General features: G+C 47.2%; 1 protein-coding gene across 2 annotated transcripts in view; it reads right to left on the bottom strand.

Annotated features, from left to right (window-relative positions):
• LOC308462657 (tropomodulin-3) overlaps positions 1-18,126 on the bottom strand; it is a 50,980-nt gene that overhangs the window by 24,147 nt on the left and 8,707 nt on the right. For both annotated transcript variants that reach the window (XM_080980510.1, XM_080980511.1), the window contains exons 2-3: positions 12,126-12,331; positions 8,848-9,004 (exon numbers count right to left, since the gene is read on the bottom strand). In XM_080980510.1, coding sequence (XP_080836636.1) covers positions 8,848-9,004; positions 12,126-12,251 — 283 coding nt within the window. In that variant the 5' untranslated portion in view covers positions 12,252-12,331. The remainder of the gene's footprint in view (positions 1-8,847; positions 9,005-12,125; positions 12,332-18,126) is intronic.

Raw genomic sequence — 18,126 nt, 5'->3', positions numbered from 1 at the left:
TGAATAGGCCTGAAAATGGGTTCAATCCTATGAACCAAAAGTTTTCAGAACCAAAATGGGAGACAGAAGATTTATCACAACTAATTGAGAGTTGCTTTCTTCATATACAGTGGTACGTTGGTTTAAGAATTTAATTCGTTCTGGAGGTCCGTTCTTAACCTGAAACAGTTCTTAACCTGAAGCACCACTTTAGCTAAAGGGGCCTCCCGCTGCCGCCGCCGCGCAATTTCTGTTCTCATCCTGAAGCTAAGTTCTTAACCTGAGGTACTATTTCTGGGTTAGCGGAGTCTGTAACCTGAAGCGTCTGTAACCTGAGGTACCACTGTACAGGGATGATCTCATCAACGATGGAGTATATCATCATCTTCAGCTGATAGACCGGAACACATAACTGGGCCACTACACAGCCTATAGTGGTTTGCAGCAATGGCAACATCACTATTAAGTGGTGCGTTGTTGTTTTTAATGGGTTGCTGCCTTCTTTTTTAAAAAAGACGATAGGAAAACAAGTGCTGAAAGGTAAACACGTACATTTAAAAGCAGACCTCATGCTGCTGGTTGGATATGATAGCGCACAGGAACATGTGAAGTTGTCTCATGCCACAGATCTATCCACCTGATGCCCTCCAGATAACAAGATAGGATGAGGCTGCTAGATCAGGGCATTGGTCCACCTAGTTCAGCATCCTGTCCTCACCGCGGCCAGCAAGTTGCCTGCAAGCTGGGCATGAATACAACTGCCCTCTGCCTGCCTGCGATTCCCAGAAATTGACATTGAAAGACATTTGACAATGGAGAAGGTAGAACAGGGGTAGGCAAACTAAGCCCCAGGGGCCGGATGCAGCCCAATCGCCTTCTCAATCCAGCCCGCGGACAGTCTGGGAATCAGCGTGTTTTTACATGAGTAGAATGTATCCTTTTATTTAAAATGCACCTCTGGGTTATTTGTGGGGGGTTGCCTGGTGTTTTTACATGAGTAGAATGTGTGCTTTTATTTAAAATGCATCTCTGGGTTATTTGTGGGGCATAGGAATTCGTTCATTTCCCCCCCAAAAATATACAGTGGTACCTCGGGTTAAGAACTTAATTCATTCTGGAGGTCCGTTCTTAACTGGAAACTGTTCTTAACCTGAGGTACCACTTTAGCTAAGGAGGCCTCCTGCTGCCGCCGCAGCACGATTACTGCTCTCATCCTGAAGCAAAGTTCTTAACCCGAGGTAATATTTCTGGGTTATCAGAGTCTGTAACCTTAAGCGTCTGTAACCCGAGGTACCACTGTAGTCCGGCCCACCACATGGTCTGAGGGACGGTAGACCAGCCCACGGCTGAAAAGGTTTGCTGACCCCTGAGGTAGAACATCATAGCTAGCAGCCGTTGATAGCCTTCCCCTCTAAGAAATTCTCTCACCCTCTTTGGAAGCCTTTCAAGTTAGTGGCCATCACTGCCTCCCATGCTGAGGACTGAATTTGGGACTTTCTGCACACAAGGACAGTGCTCTACCAGAGAGTTATGAATGCTCCCCAATTATATAGAAAGTCTGAAAATGCTGAAAGCAATGGATATACATTACATGCTCCCTTTTCTCTTTTACTTTTCTCTGCCTGCTATAGCCTTCACAATTGCATTTCTGTTCCTTCTGATTAGCATTATTCTTCATGGTATGCAACAGGAAAAGAACCCAGTTATTAAAAACAGAATTGGCTCCACAAAAGAGGGCTCTGAGGCAATCTGCCGAAAACGCGCAAGCTGCCACCCCCCTCGGCAACACGGCAAGCGCGCAACTGGGGAAAAGCACCTCCCTCCTGGTTTTTTTCCAGGGGAAAAGCTGCCAGTTCCCATTCTTGTGCCTTTCCTGTCCATTTGTTTCCATTATTAAACCTAGCACTGCAGAGCTGCACGTTAAGAACTGAGGCGGCTCAGCCGTCTCCCGCAGCTGCAAAGCATTCTGGGTTCTGCAAAGGCAGCAACACTACACAGGCGATGAAATCTCTATGAAAAGCACAAAATGGGTACTTATCCAAAATTCACTGTGAGACCTAACCTGGATTCCCCATGGCAGACTCTGCAGAACAGCCATAAACGTACCGTATTTTTCGCTCCATTGGACGCAGTTTTTCCCCTCCAAAAATTGAGGGGAAATGTGTGTGCGTCCTATGGAGCGAATGCAGGCTTGTGCCATAGCCGCGCGCAACCCCAACGGCAGGGAGAGGCTGCACAGGGCTATGGCTTCTTTAGCCCTGCGCAGCTTCTCCCGGGAGGGAGAGGTTGCATAGGGCTAAAGAGGAAGCCAAAGCAGCCAGCGGGATCCATCCCGCTGGCTGCCTTGGCTTGTAACATAGCCGAGCGCAACCCCTCCGGCAGGGAGAAGCTGCACGGGGCTATGGCTTCTTTAGCCCCGCGAGGGAGAGGTTGCATGGGGCTAAAGAGGAAGCCAAAGCAGCCAGCGGGATCCATCCCGCTGGCTGCCTTGGCTTGTGCCATAGCCGCGCGCAACCACTCTGGCAGGGAGAGGTTGTGGGCAGCCTGTACGCTGCTCTTTGGGGCTGGGGGGGGGGAGATCTTTTTTTATTGATTTCCCCATCTAAAAACTAGGTGCACCCTATGGTCCGGTGCGCCCTATGGTGCGAAAAATACGGTACAGTGGTACCTCGCAAGACGAAAAACTCGCAAGACGAAAGAGTTTTTCGTTTTTTGAGTTGCTTCACAAGACGAATTTCCCCATGGGCTTGCTTCGCAAGACGAAAACGTCTTGCAAGTTTGTTTCCTTTTGGATTTTCAATGCATTCCTATGGGAAACCGTGCTTCGCAAGACGAAAAATTCGCAAGACGAAAAAACTCTCAGAACGAATTAATTTCGTCTTGCGAGGCACCACTGTACACCTTTGAGAACGTAAAGGAAAGCCCTGCTGCTCCAGGCTAACAACTCATCTACCTGTAGTTCAACACTGCCTCTGAGAGTGGAGGTAGACTATGAATAATAGCATACTTGTGACAGAGGAAGCCTGGACGACCAGGCGACGGCCTTATTATTATTTATTGAGTTTATATACCACCCTATAAGGGACGCGGGTGGCGCTGCGGGTTAAACCACAGAGCCTAGGACTTGCCGATCAGAAGGTCGGCGGTTCGAATCCCTGCGACGGGGTGAGCTCCCGTTGTTCAGTCCCAGCTCCTGCCAACCTAGCAGTTCAAAAGCATGTCAAAGTGCAAGTAGATAAACAGGTACCGCTCCGGCAGGAAGGTAAACGGCATTTCTGTGAGCTGCTCTGGTTCGCCAGAAGCGGCTTAGTCATGCTGGCCACATGACCCGGAAGCTGTACGCCGGCTCCCTCGGCCAATAAAGCGAGATGAGTGCCACAACCCCAGAGTTGGTCACGACTGGACCTAATGGTCAGGGGTCACTTTACCTTTTACCTTTATACCACCCTATACCTGGAGGTCTTGTGGCAGTTCACAGAAAAGATCACAAAATATATAATCGGAATAAAAACAACCACCCAATAACACCCCCCAAAGGAAAGAGTCACAGTTTAAAAGGGTATAGGATGTCAAACAGATCAACCAAAGGCCTGGTTAAAAAGGAACACTTTTGCCTGGGGCCTAAAGGTGTATAATGAAGGCGCCAGGTGAACTTCTCCGGGGAGAGCATTCCACAGACGGGGAGCCACTGCAGAGAAGGCCCCATTCTCGTGTTGCCACCCTCCGGACCTCTCAAGGAGGCGACACACGAAGAAGGGCCTCAGAAGGTGATCTCAGGGTCCAGGTAATTTCATATGGGAAGAGGCGGTCCTGAGCCAGTGGAGCAGAGCACAGTTTGTGCTATTTCCCTTCCATTGCAGTTCCAGGAGTGCACTTTGGCCAAAGCACACACACAGAAACTTTCTCACACAGCTCTGAAGAACTTCTGAAGTACTCAAAGATAAGGAGTGTGAGAGTCACCGGATGGCAACTCCCCACAGACCATTGGCTGTGTTGGCTGAGGCTGAGGGAGTCCCCATAACCGACCCAAATTTAAACACTGCTTTGTTCTTCCCTTTTAAACACTGTGATCAATGCCACAGTGAGCTGGTTTAGCTGCTGCCTCATGCAATCAACGACAACAAAAAAGACCCTCACACAAATGCAAACTTGGTCTCACTGGAGCTCGCAGCGAGTCTCGTCTTGCACAGACCCACCCTTATTTCTGTTCTGAGAAAACTTCCGAGATTCCTTTCCAGGTAATGAGCAAATACGCTCAAAACTCAAGCTCATTGTTCAGTCGCTGTGAGGGCAAAACTCTGCACAGCCTTTGGAAACAATGACATAACTATACAGGCAGGGAGCCAAGTGAGAGCTTTTCGAGATTCCTCTCGCCCGACACGCACCAACACAAACGTTGTCAAAAGGACACATCTGCACTTGAGCTTGCAAGGGCCACAGGAGTGTTTCTGCTGATAATCTGGGAACATTTCATTTATCTAAGGAGGAGATCACATAGTAGAGTGGTTTTTTTGGGGAGGGAGAATGCACATATCAAAACCCACAAGACGACCCGGATTGTCACCAGATTCTGCACACAGATCTGTAGGTGCAGACCATCCCCCAATTCAATCTAGTTTGTTAAGAAAATTCCCAAACTCGGATCCACGGGCGACTCGGGGTCATTTCTCTAAGGTTGTCTATCTTAAAGTTTTTATGTGTTTATATGCCTATCACATTTTTAAACTTAAAATCCATTGTTGTATATTGTTTTAAATGTTTGTTTTGCTAGTGGGATTGTAGTTCCATTTGTGTTTCTCAAGCTGGTCTCTGATCGCAATAAATTTCATGTTTCATATCAAAACACCAACAACTTGGCATAAGAGTGTCAGAAGGGTCATCCTCTTCATCCTGGAGAAGAGTGACTAGTGGGGTGCCACAGGGTTCTGTCTTGGGCCCGGTCTTATTCAACATCTTTATCAACGACTTGGATGATGGACTCAAGGGCATCCTGATCAAATTTGCAGATGACACCAAATTGGGAGGGGTGGCTAACACCCCAGAGGACAGGATCACACTTCAAAACGACCTTGACAGATTAGAGAACTGGGCCAAAACAAACAAGATGAATTTTAACAGGGAGAAATGTAAAGTATTGCACTTGGGCAAAAAAAATGAGAGGCACAAATACAAGATGGGTGACACCTGGCTTGAGAGCAGTACATGTGAAAAGGATCTAGGAGTCTTGGTTGACCACAAACTTGACATGAGCCAACAGTGTGGCGCGGCAGCTAAAAAAGCCAATGCAATTCTGGGCTGCATCAATAGGAGTATAGCATCTAGATCAAGGGAAGTAATAGTGCCACTGTATTCTGCTCTGGTCAGACCTCACCTGGAGTACTGTGTCCAGTTCTGGGCACCACAGTTCAAGAAGGACACTGACAAACTGGAACGTGTCCAGAGGAGGGCAACCAAAATGGTCAAAGGCCTGGAAACGATGCCTTATGAGGAACGGCTAAGGGAGCTGGGCATGTTTAGCCTGGAGAAGAGGGGGTTAAGGGGTGATATGATAGCCATGTTCAAATATATAAAAGGATGTCACATAGAGGAGGGAGAAAGGTTGTTTTCTGCTGCTCCAGAGAAGCGGACACGGAGCAATGGATCCAAACTACAAGAAAGAAGATTCCACCTAAACATTAGGAAGAACTCCTGACAGTAAGAGCTGTTCGACAGTGGAATTTGCTGCCAAGGAGTGTGGTGGAGTCTCCTTCTTTGGAGGTCTTTAAGCAGAGGCTTGACAACCATATGTCAGGAGTGCTCTGATGGTGTTTCCTGCTTGGCAGGGGGTTGGACTCGATGGCCCTTGTGGTCTCTTCCAACTCTATGATTCTATGATTCTATTCTATTCTATGATACTATGTGTGCTGAGTATCACTGAAGTGTGTACAAACCAGGGTGGGAAAACTAGACTCCAGCTCTGATACAAAAAACTGAATGAAATCAAGGCTAAGATGAACATGACGCATTTATGCACCAGAAATCATAGAGAGCCGTTGTGGTGCAGTGGTTAGAGTGCTAGACTAGGACCTGGGAGACCAGGGTTCAAATCCCCATGCAGCCATGACACTCATTGGGTGACCTTGGGCCAGTCACGGCTTCTCAGTCTAACCTTCCTCACAGGGTTGCTGTGGGGATTAACTGAGGAGAGGGAAAACCACCTTGAGTTCCTTGGAGAAAAGGCAGAATATAAACACAATCAGCTCAATCAATTTATTTCACATACTTGTGCAAGAAAAAAAAAACCTGTGCCAAAAATCAAACACAACATCTGGTAGCTAATTGAATTATATGGAACTGTATTGCAATAAAATACAACAGATCCAAAATAACAGAGGCAATAGAGAATCATACAGCATCTAGCACAGTGCATTACATGACCCTCAGCAGTTTTCAACTGGGCTGTGCAGGGGAAAAGTCTAGGAACCCACTGTCTAGATGCTGGCTTACAACAGACTGGCTTGCAGCTGAGCAATCCTGGGTTGCGAAACAAGGCAATCAATGCAAAATGCACTGCATTGCCCTGTGGACGTCCATGGGTGATTTCTATTCTAAAAGTAAAGGGACCCCTGACCGTTAGGTCCAGTTGCGGACAACTCTGGGGTTGCGCCACTCATCTCGTTCTATAGGCCGAGGGAGCTGGCATTTGTCCGCAGACAGCTTCTGGGTCATGTGGCCAGCATGACTAAGCCGCTTCTGGCGAACCAGAGCAGCGCACGGAAACGGCGTTTACCTTCCCGCTGGAGCAGTACCTATTTATCTACTTGCACTTTGACGTGCTTTCGAACTGCTAGGTGGGCAGGAGCAGGGACCGAGCAACGGGAGCTCACCCCGTCGTGGGGATTCAAACCGCCGACCTTCTGATTGGCAAGTCCTAGGCTGTGTTGGTTTAACCCACAGCGCCACCCATGTCCCTAAGGTAGCATAGGAAGCCAGAAAAACTGGCCAAGTAGACTTCAAGCCACAAAGGCTTGGGGTTCTCAGGCAGGTGAAATCAGATGAATCAAATCATGTGGGCAAACGAAGAACGGTTTGCAAGTGCTGACGGTCAGCTGCAAAACCACACTTCCTTTACCAGCAGTGATGTGAACTCAAGCCACACAAGCAAAGGGACAGATGATAAGCGGTGCCTGCAAAGCCTGCTTCTGGAAAGGAGTCGCATCTTTATTTGCCTTACACCCAGGGCCGGATTTAGGTTTGATGAGGCCCTGAGCTACTGAAAGTAATGGGGCCCTTTATATGTCCAGCTGTCGTTTGTCAATAACAGATCGTCACTGTTCTTTGTGTTGAATATATGCTATATGGTACTTTATGGACCTAATAGGTATCTAAAGCCATTTGCACATAACAAAATGTATTTTATCAAAGTGATTGTTGAACTTATCTTATATTTTAGAAATGTACATCCAGGGTTTTTTTCCCTTTACATTTTTGGGGGACCCCCAAGAGAGTGGGGCCCTAAGCTATAGCTTGTTTAGCTTATACATACATGTGGCACTGCTTACACCTGACGGCATATATATATAGGAAAGGTGGGTGTGGCTTCAGGAAAACAGGCTTGCGGGTCAATTTAGGACTCCCGCTTGGCCCAAGCTCACCACCTCTGAAGTAGGGAATCAATTCCCCAACCCTTCTGGGTCCTCGAGCTGAACGCTTGCAGCAGACAACGATTGTTTGCATGCCTTCTTGATAGTCACAATGCTTTTTGCCACAAAGCTCCCATTGTTACGTGGATGAAATCTGTATTTTCTTTCCAAATGTCATTCCGCGAAAGAAAGTTTTCTTGCATCAGCCCTCTCCACCAGCAACAGTGGCTCATTGTATGTTCGCCAACAGCTGGGACAGGGTGAGGCTTTCAAGTTTTAGCGACCGCTTACGACAGGGGCAGGGGAGTGCTCTATTCATTTTGGAGAAGCAGCCCTCTCCGCTTCGATACTGAAAAGCAGAATTTCCCGAGGACCTCCGATTCATGCAGGCAAATGCACATCCGAGGCCCAGTTCATACATGTGAAAGAGTCAACACACACACACACACACACACACACTACTTCCTCTCTGTCTCATTCCTCGGAAGACAGATGGGGCTATAAGGTTTAAACTGGATCTTTACAAATGTTTAAAATAACTTTTTCTAAAAACAAAACCCAGAAGCCTTTTTTAAAGGACTTCTAGGTACTGAAATCCCAAGGGAGCAGAAAATACTATTTACATACGTGAGTATGGCTGCGCGGATGCTACTAGCCCAGAGATGGAAAGAAGATGAAGTCCCTACCAGAGAAGAATGGCAGATCAAGTTGATGGACTATGCTGAAACGGCAAAAATGACTGGACTGGAAGAATCAGAAATCAGGAAGACCAAAATTTTAATAAGGGGGGGGGATTTAATAATCTATCTTAGAAATCATTGTAAACAGCTAAAATCGTTAGTGGGATTGGCATAGCACTTGTAGTTTAATGGTGAATTTGGGATATAATGGAGATGCGAAAGTTTTGAATTATTATAAAAGATGCAGGAGGAAAGGACTAACAACAGGACCCACAAAGGGGAGGAGGAGGAAGTCCAGGAGATTCTGAGGATTCTTGTTTTTATATTGTATGTTGATACGTGAGTGTAAAATTTTAATTTGAGAAACCTAATAAAAAAATTTATTTTAAATATAAAAGTAAATAAACTGGATCTTTACGTACAACTACCAAGCCAAGCATTACCAGTTGCAGCAGAAGCAAGGAAGAAAGGTGAGGAAGTAAACTCACATCAGTTAGTTTTCAGGGCGAGTTTGCGCAAACCATTGTGCCTGGTGTGGCAGTGGGGCTGGGGAGAGGCATCCTTACCTTTCTTTTCTCCCGTGAACGGGACAAAATCTTCAACGTCTTTATGTTCCAGCGCTTGCTTCTCCAGATACGAAAGGAGTTTCTCTCTGTCGAAAGCACCGGAGGGCTTTTTGGAAGTCTGGTCCTTTTGCCGGAACCCTGCAGGCAACAGTGCATTCTGCAAAACGAAAACGACAAGGCTTCTACCGCTCTTATTCGTCAAAAAACAACAAACCGCAGAAGCGGTCCATTAAAATACACGCAGGTATCTTAGGAAGGGGTTGAAAAGGCCAAATCCTCCCGGGTCCTGTCTCGGGAACAGAACCATCACCACCATCATGTTTCCTTGCATCAGCCCTATCTCCTGGGACAGGATGAGACTTGCAAGTTTGAGGACAGATCTAACACAATGATAATATCTGCATTTATTCATCACGTCCTACTTCTGGTGCACGTACTTTTAGACCCCTCCCTGAGCACACACACATAAGACTCTCTTCCACTTGGCAGGAACTGGGATACATCCCGATGCTGATATTAATTTATTTAATTTTATTTATACCCCGCCCTCCCCGGCCAAGACCAAGCTCAGGGCGGCTAACATCAAGTATAAAAACAGTTGATTAAAATACAACTTAAAAACAGGATTAAAGTACAACTTAAAATGCAGCCTCATTTCAGTGGAAGCCCAGATCAAAAACTGTTTGGGGGGAGAAAACGTCAAATCTTCACCAAGGCCAGCTATCCAGACTGGTCCTACGTGGGCCAGAAAAGCCAGGGAAGTCCCCAAATAGGGGTTCCATCACAGAAGGAAAAGGAAAAAGAGGGAGGGGATCAGGCTGATTCCAAGTCAAAGGCCAGGTGGAACAACTCTTGTCTTACAGGCCCTGTGGAAAGAAATCAGATCCTGCAGGGCCCTGGTCTCATGAGGCAGAGCGTTCCACCAGGCCGGAGCCAGTGCTGAAAAGGCCCTGGCCCTGGTTGAGGCTAATCTGACTTCCTTAGGGCCCGGGACCTCTAGGGTATTGCTATTTATGGACCTTAAGGTCCTCCGCGGGGCATACCAGGAGAGGCGGTCCTGTAGGTACGAGGGTCCTAGGCCGCAATGTGCATAAAAGGTAAAGGTACCCCTGCCCATACGGGCCAGTCTTGCCAGACTCTAAGGTTGTGCGCTCATCTCACTCTATAGGCCGGGAGCCAGCGCTGTCCGCAGACACTTCCGGGTCATGTGGCCAGCGTGACAAGCTGCATCTGGTGAGCCAGCACAGCACACGGAATGCCGTTTACCTTCCCGCTGGTAAGCGGTCCCTATTTATCTACTTGCACTTGGGGGTGCTTTCGATCTGCTAGGTTGGCAGGCGCTGGGACCGAACGATGGGAGCGCACCCCGCCACGGGGATTCGAACCGCCGACCATGCGATCGGCAAGTCCTAGGCGCTGAGGTTTTACCCACAGCGCCACCCGCAATGTGCATACATGTATAATATTTTGCGCTGGATTTATTCTGAAACAAAATTGTTTTTATTTTGGCATTTTTCTACTGAACCGGATCCATTCTGTGAGCACCCTATTTCTTGCTCACGGATAGGCCATTTCTGGGTGTGAAAAGAGTGCTACGTGTGGAAAGTGAATCAGAGATGATGTTGCAGCACACAATCTGCTGACTTTTTCCTCTGGAATCCACACCCGTTATTGCTTATAGCTTAAAATCCATTGCGCCTGCATATCCAAGGCACATGCCATTCCAGATGTGGCCATCCAGATGTCGATGAACTACAACTCTCACCATGCTGTACCTGCGTTTCTCCCAAACTTGTATCTCCAAGCTGTTGTTGGACTACAACTCCCATCACCCCTAGCTGGCAGGACCAGTGGTCGGGGATGATGGGAATTGTAATACAAAAAATAGCTGGATACCCAAATTGAGGAAACCCTGCTCTACCTCCTTTTCTGTATACTGGTTGCTGGGAATCACAGTGGGGAGAGCACGGTTGCATTCATGCTCTGCTTAAAGACTTCCCACAGGCATCTGGTTGGTCACTGTGAGACGCTGGACCAGATGAGCATTTGGATTGATCTGGCAGGGTTGTCCACATGGCACTTATCCCTGACCACTGGTCATGCTGCCTGGGGCTGATGGAAGTGGAGAATCCAGCAACAGCCAAGATGCCCCAGGTTCCCCCAGGATTTGCTTTCCATTGAAAAGATGTTTGCACTCTAGTCACTGAGTGTCTGGAGGCGGTTGGAGGATGGATGGCGGCTAACAGATTGAGGTTGAATCCTGACAAGACAGAAGTACTGTTTTTGGGGGACAGGTGTGGAGGACTCCCTGGTCCTGAATGGGGTAACTGTGCCCTTGAAGGACCAGGTGCGCAGCCTGGGAGTCATTTTGGACTCACAGCTGTCCATGGAGACACAGGTCAATTCTGTGTGCAGGGCAGCTGTTTACCAGCTCCATCTGGTACGTAAGCTGAGACCCTACCTGCCTGCGGACTGCCTCACCAGAGTGGTGCATGCTCTGGTTATCTCCCGCTTGGACTACTGCAATGAGCTCTACGTGGGGCTACCTTTGAAGGTGACCCGGAAACTACAACTAATCCAGAATGCGGCAGCTAGACTGGTGACTGGGAGCAGCCGCCGAGACCATATAACACCAGTCTTGAAAGACCTACACTGGCTCCCAGTACGTTTCCGAGCACAATTCAAAGCATTGGTGCTGACCTTTAAAGCCCTAAACGGCCTCGGTCCTGTATACCTGAAGGAGCGTCTCCACCCCCATCATTCTGCCCGGACACTGAGGTCCAGCGCTGAGGGCCTTCTGGCGGTTTCCTCACTGCGAGAAGCCAAGTTACAGGGAACCAGGCAGAGGGCCTTCTCGGTAGTGGCACCTGCCCTGTGGAACGCCCTCCCACCAGATGTCAAAGAGAAAAATAACTACCAAACTTTTAGAAGACATCTAAAGGCAGCCCTGTTTAGGGAAGCTTTTAATGTTTAATAGGTTATTGTATTTTAGTGTTTTGTTGGAAGCCACCCAGAGTGGCTGGGGAAACCCAGCCAGATGGGCGGGGTATAAATAATAAATTATTATTATTATTATTATTATTATTATTATTATTATTAATTACTGGGACTTGCAGTTCGTGCAACAGCACTAACACATGGACTCATTCCATTCAGGCTTCTTGTAGTGTCAAGCCACTGTTTTTTGCACTCTCTTGCAGCATTAGCTACCCTGAAAGAGAAAGCAGGATAAGCACTTTTTCAAACAGAGGGAATCGTCCCGCTGACCAAAAACACACCTCTGGATCGAGATCATCCAGGACGGTTTCCAGTTGTTTCAACTCTTCTTCCGATAACTTGCCCAGGATTTCATCCTCATCGAGGTCCTTGTATTTGTCCAAGTCTTTTCGGAAGGGGAGAGCCATCACTTCAGCTTGCGAGGGGGCAAGCAGCTTTGTCAAGTGTACGGCAAGGCTGGCAACCTGGGTTTTATTTTTAACAGGAACTGTGGAAAGAGGGACAAAGAACTCATCAACAAGGGCACTTTGCTGGGTAGCGGTGTGTGCAAACAGAAGGCCGTTCAAGAGAGTTAGGATGGTGAAGAGCAGCCGTTCCAACTGCAATGGCAGAAAATAAACTACAGGCAACGAGCGATTTAGGCAGGTCCGAATGGCGCACATGAGCTGAACCCGGAAGTAGCCCCCAAATGCCACAAATACATCAGGAAAAGGGGCGGAACAGGGCAGAACGGGAGTGTGGCAAGCACGGAACAGGGCAGGCTTATGCGCACTCTTATGCCAATGAGCGAGGGAGTCCGGAACATAACCCCTGTGCAAAAAGAGCATTGCCTGTGTTGCTGTTACTAATACCCATTATTATTATTATTATTATTATTATTATTATTATTACTGCTGCTGCACTGGCTGCCAGTGAGATAATGGGGCATATTCAAGGTGTTAGCGCTAGAATGAAAAGTCCTAAATGGCATGAGACCCAAGCACCGTAAAGTGTGCCGCCCCACCACCCAAATATCAACCATCTCAGGTCCCACATTTGGCTGGGGAGGACATCCTGAACAAGGAAATTCAGAGTCAATAAAGGACTTTACAGGAGGTGATGCTGAAGACCTGTTTAGACCTCGGCATCATCATCATAATCATTTAAAAAGCTTAATTACCGCCATGTACCCTCCTCCCCTGGGACGCGGGTGACGCTGTGGGTTAATCCACAGAGCCTAGGGCTTGCCGATCAGAAGGTCAGCGGTTTGAATCCCCGCGACAGGGTGAGCTCCCGTTGCTCGGTCCCTGCTCCTGCCAACCTAGCAGTTCGAAAGCACATCAAAGTGCAAGTAGATAAATAGGTACCACTCTGGTGGGAGGGTAAACGGCGTTTCCGTGTCCTGCTCTGGTTCGCCAAAAGCAGCTTAGTCATGCTGGCCACATGACCCGGAAGCCAATAAAGCAGCCAGTAAAGCGAGATGAGTTCTGCAACCCCAGAGTCGGCCACGACTGGACCTAATGGTCAGGGGTCCCTTTACCTTTACCTTTTTACCCTCCTCACAACTTAGATCTGGACTGCAACACTAGGAGAGGCAATTAGACCTTTCTTTGTACATCACTGTCCTAACTGAAACCTCTCTACATCCCCCCAAGCTGTGAACCTGAAAGATGCTGGTTCAGGCTTGAGATCTGCACTTTCTGCTTCGTGGTGCAAACAGAAGCTTGAGAGGGGCAGCTTCAAGCAGCAAAACAAGGCCGAGGGCAGGGGGAGAATCAGGACCTCCATAGTCTGGTGTGCATGCGCGCGCCCCCACCACCTTCTGCACATCAATGCACCTGCTATTAATGCTGCTTGAAAGTGCCAGGGGAGACCCCAAACACAGCTCTCTTACAGCATATTACGTACATTTTATTTTAAGTCTACACCTCTGCCTCCTCTCCTGCCTTTTGCCCTTTAATTTCAAATCAGAACTGGGGGAAAATAAAGGGAAATCGTTTTCATCAGCAGCGTTATTGTTATGGTTCTTATTCTTATTCTGTTGAATAAGGTGAGGATGTCCAATCCCTTCCCAACTACGATGTCGTAATATTTTAAATCCACACACTTTAAAGACATGTATTTAAATGTGCCCATTTGTAAGTATTTTGATATGTTGTTTAGGATCTGTTTGCATTACTGATTGTTCTTTGCCATCCAATGATCCTTTGGGAGGAAGAGCAAGTTATTTTTTTAAAATCTAATAAATGCAAAACTCAACAAACTGATGTTACGTTCACCCTGCTTTGCAGTAAGTTTATTTGAACAGGATGATACACAAGGAAAAGTAGTATATGTGTATTGATAAAACGCCAGCAAGAAGTGCACATTTCGCATGAGAGGCTCATGCATTTTGTATTCAGACATCCATACTCTCGAGTGCAGAAGGTCAAGTGAGAAATGACCCTAAGGAAGCTTAAGGGTAAAGTTTGAGATCTGCTGTCTGAGTTTAAGTCAGGTCACATCTCAGATTTCTGTTTAAAATCTAGCGCCTATCTGCATTGCTGGGCATGCATTGCCCAGAAAATGCACAAACCCCTTTCCCCTACCATATCATACTGCTGCATTTAAGAAGAAGAAGAAAACCTTTGGCTTAAGACAGTAACTGAATACACAACTTTCATTGTTAGAACAGCAATGGAAACTCCAGAGACACTATACTAGGCAAAAACAGGGAGGAGATAATTTATCTACTCTTCAAACACTAGTTACAAATCCCAGGACCTTGAAGTCAGCTGCACATACAGAAACTTTGTAAAACCCTTTATTAATTTTGTTCACGCTCAAGGTCACCTTCACAGTCTGAATCTGGAAGGCGCACAAAGGAAACCTTGGCTGCATTCAAAGCGGATCACACACAAGCACAGGTGCACGAGTCAGCAAAAACAGCAAAACATTTTCCCCGCTGAGTCGCTTGCATCCCAGTGCTAGCTACTGGTTCTATCAGCCTCTCCCAACTCCTGTATGTTTTGGACTTCAACTGCCATCAGCTGCAGCCAGCATGGCCAATGCCCAGAATGATGGAGCTTGTAGCCCAACATTTGGAGGGCGGCAGGTTGGCTGTAAGATGGCAGGCAGGTGGCAGCTGGCTGGGGGCAAAGGGAGGTTGGTGGGGCAGTGCCCCCCTTTGTCCAAAAGGACCAGTCTCTACTGCTAACCAAGGGAGGGAAGAGATGAACTACTCCCCAGAGACAGCTCAGTCGCTAGAGCATCTTAATCTCTGGATCATGGGCCACACTGGGCAAAAGATTTCTGCATGGCAGGAGGTTGGACTAGATGACTCTGGAGGCCCCTTCCCATTCTACACTTCTATGATCCTAGAAACCTTTATAGGGAAAGGTGGGGAGATCTATGGGCCTCCCAATGCTGCCGGTCTACTTCTCCCATCCTGCCTGATCACATGCCTTGCTGGCTGTGGCTGATGGGAATCCGAGTCCCAACATGGATAACTGGTTCTCCATGTCTGCCTTACGACAAGGATGGACAGCTGAGAACTTGGGGTTAGATGTGGTCTCCAAAACACATCTGGGGGGATGTTCCTCAGCTCAGTAGTAGACAATACAGCCATGTTCTTGTATGGCCCTCAAGAACTTTTTCATAAAATGTGTTGCCTATTTGAAATAAACAAACTTAGTCTTTTCTGCACCAGGTTCCACATCTTTTTCTACGACAACCCTTTTCTCGCTGCAGCTGAAACAAGGAATGGTTTCTTGCATGCCACAGAGTAGGAGTAGCCACTTCTCTTTCCCTTCCACTGTTTTCCTTTGCAACCCAAAGAGTCAATTCAGCTATCAAGAGCAAGCACACTTTATCATAGTTTCCCTTATCTGCCAAGATGGATCCCTTTGATTTTGGGGTGACTTGGAGAATGCAGAATTCAAGCCATTCAGAAACAGGATCCTAAACTAAAGGAAGGGGATCTTAAGCCACCAGACAAGGAGACTTCATTTGGAAAGCATATTCCTTCCATCTATTACAGGATGTGGGGAATCTCTGGCCTGCCAGGCGCTGCTGAACAACAACTCCCATCCTCCCTGGCCATTGGTCATGCTTGATGGTGCTGTTGCAACATCTGGTAGGCCAAAAGCTCGCCGCCACCATAGAGAAGTTACCCAATTTGACTTCACTTGACTTTTTTAAAACAAAACAAAACAAAACTCAACACACCTGCTGTAAATAACCCGCAGCTTCATTAAAAGCTGCCTACCTTCTTTTTATTCCTGTTTTTCACCTACAAAAGAACCTGTGCATTTAACCTAAGGATGGAGATGAATCTGGGTAACAGCTAGCGGTGCTTGTCCCCAATGCTAGTCCTGCTCAGAACAGACCCACTGAAATGAGTGGACACAACTAACTAAGACTCATTCATTTCAGTGGGTCTGCTCCAAGTAGGACTTAGTTTGGGTACAACACCTGGAATTTATTATATGTTCAAAGATGGTGGATCAAGCACTGTGTGTTTCTCCTCCCCAGACATCCCAGGTACAACCTGAAACTTGCACAGCACTTAATAGTGCTACGGGCAAGACTCCATTGCTCTAACCCCACCCATTTTAATTACTCTTGATTAAGAGTCCTGGAGAACTCAAAAGCTTGCAAATCATTCTGTGGCATTTTGATTGGCCTAATGAAGGCATTGCCCTAATGTGAATCTGGGAGCATTTCATAATTTTATCACTTTGCTCTTATTTGATTACACAGTTTCCCTTACATCCTGCTCACTCAAGTCCAAAGCTGCTTTCTTACTCGATTCCATTAGAGCTCGGCTTACAGATTTCTTTGAACGTCATTGTTTACTTTAAAGGAAGTGCCTAACTATTTGATCTTGCCAATATGTCACCCACTGGGCCATGTTCTCTTTGACTCCAGGGATCAAATGTCGGAGATTTCATTCCCTTGCTCCAAAACATAAGATTTCATATCAACGTATCATACATAAAGTAAATATCAAAAACTGCGTCGGTTGCCGGTAAATTCTGTATATTTTGGGAAGGGGGCAGGAAATATCAAGATTGTGACATCTGCTTGCAAGTCAAGGACCAGTTAAGAACGTAAGCCAACGATCAGCATTAACCTGACATCTATGTTACAGACATGTGCTTACTCACATCCTGCTATTTTCCCATTAGCAGCAAAAATAAATCACTGCTGCGTCCAACTTCTATACAAAGTGAAAGTCGGCAGCTCTCTAAATAAGGTGTCAGGTATACAAACAAGAATTTGAGTGCCGCTGGCATACAAACAGGTCTGAAACCAGAGACAGCTGTTGAGTGGGAAGCAGAGGTCCAGGCAGGGAGAAAGAGCTGTGAGCATGGCCACTCAAAGCAAAGTGATTATTGCTCAGGAAACACCCGAGCCTGAACAGGAAGCTGTTACAGCATTTCCTGTTAGGGAGAACCAATGGCCAGTGTGGTTGGGCAGAGTCACTCCAGCAGCTGATAATAATAATAATAATAATAATAATTATTATTATTATTATTATTATTATTATTATTTATTTATACCCTGCCCATCTGGCGGCTTCCAACCAAACATTAAAACAATACAGCATCAGACATTAAAAACTTCCCTAAACAGGGCTGCCTTCAGTTGTCTTTTTAAAGTAAAATAGTTGCTTATTTTTGCCTTGACATCTGCTGGGAGGGAGTTCCACAGGGCAGGTGCCACTACCGAGAAGGCCCTCTGCGACCTCACTTCTTGCAGGGAGGGAACTACCAGAAGGCCCTCAGCGCTGGACCTCAGTGTCCGGGTAGAACGATGGAGGTGGAGGCGCTCCTTCAGGTATACAGGACCGAGGCCATTTAGGGCTTTAAAGGTCAGCATCTACACTTTGAATTGTGCTCGGAAACGTACTGGGAGCCAATGAAGATCTTTCAGGACCGGTGTTATATGGTCTCGGTGGCCGCTCCCAGTCACCAGTCTGGCTGCCGCACTCTGGATTAATTGCAGTTTCTGAGTCACCTTCAAAGGTAGCCCCACGTAGAGCGCATTGCAGTAGTCCAAGTGGGAGATAACTAGAGCATGCACCACTCTGGCGAGACAGTCCGCGGGCAGGTAGGGTCTCAGCCTGCATACCAAATGGAGCTGATAAACAGCTGCCCTGGACACAGAATTGACCTGTGCCTCCATGGACAGCTGTGAGTCCAAAATGACTCCCAGGCTGCGCACCTGGTCCTTCAGGGGCACAGTTACCCCATTCAGGACCAGGGAGTCCTCCACACCCGCCCGCCTCCTGTCCCCCCAAAACAGTACTTCTGTCTTGTC

This window comes from Podarcis pityusensis (genome assembly GCF_964106645.2).
Source record: "Podarcis pityusensis genome assembly, chromosome: 14".
In the NCBI taxonomy this organism is placed as follows: Eukaryota; Metazoa; Chordata; class Lepidosauria; order Squamata; family Lacertidae; genus Podarcis; species Podarcis pityusensis.
The sequence above is the reverse complement of the archived record's forward strand: the minus strand, read 5'-3'. Positions and strand labels throughout refer to the sequence as shown.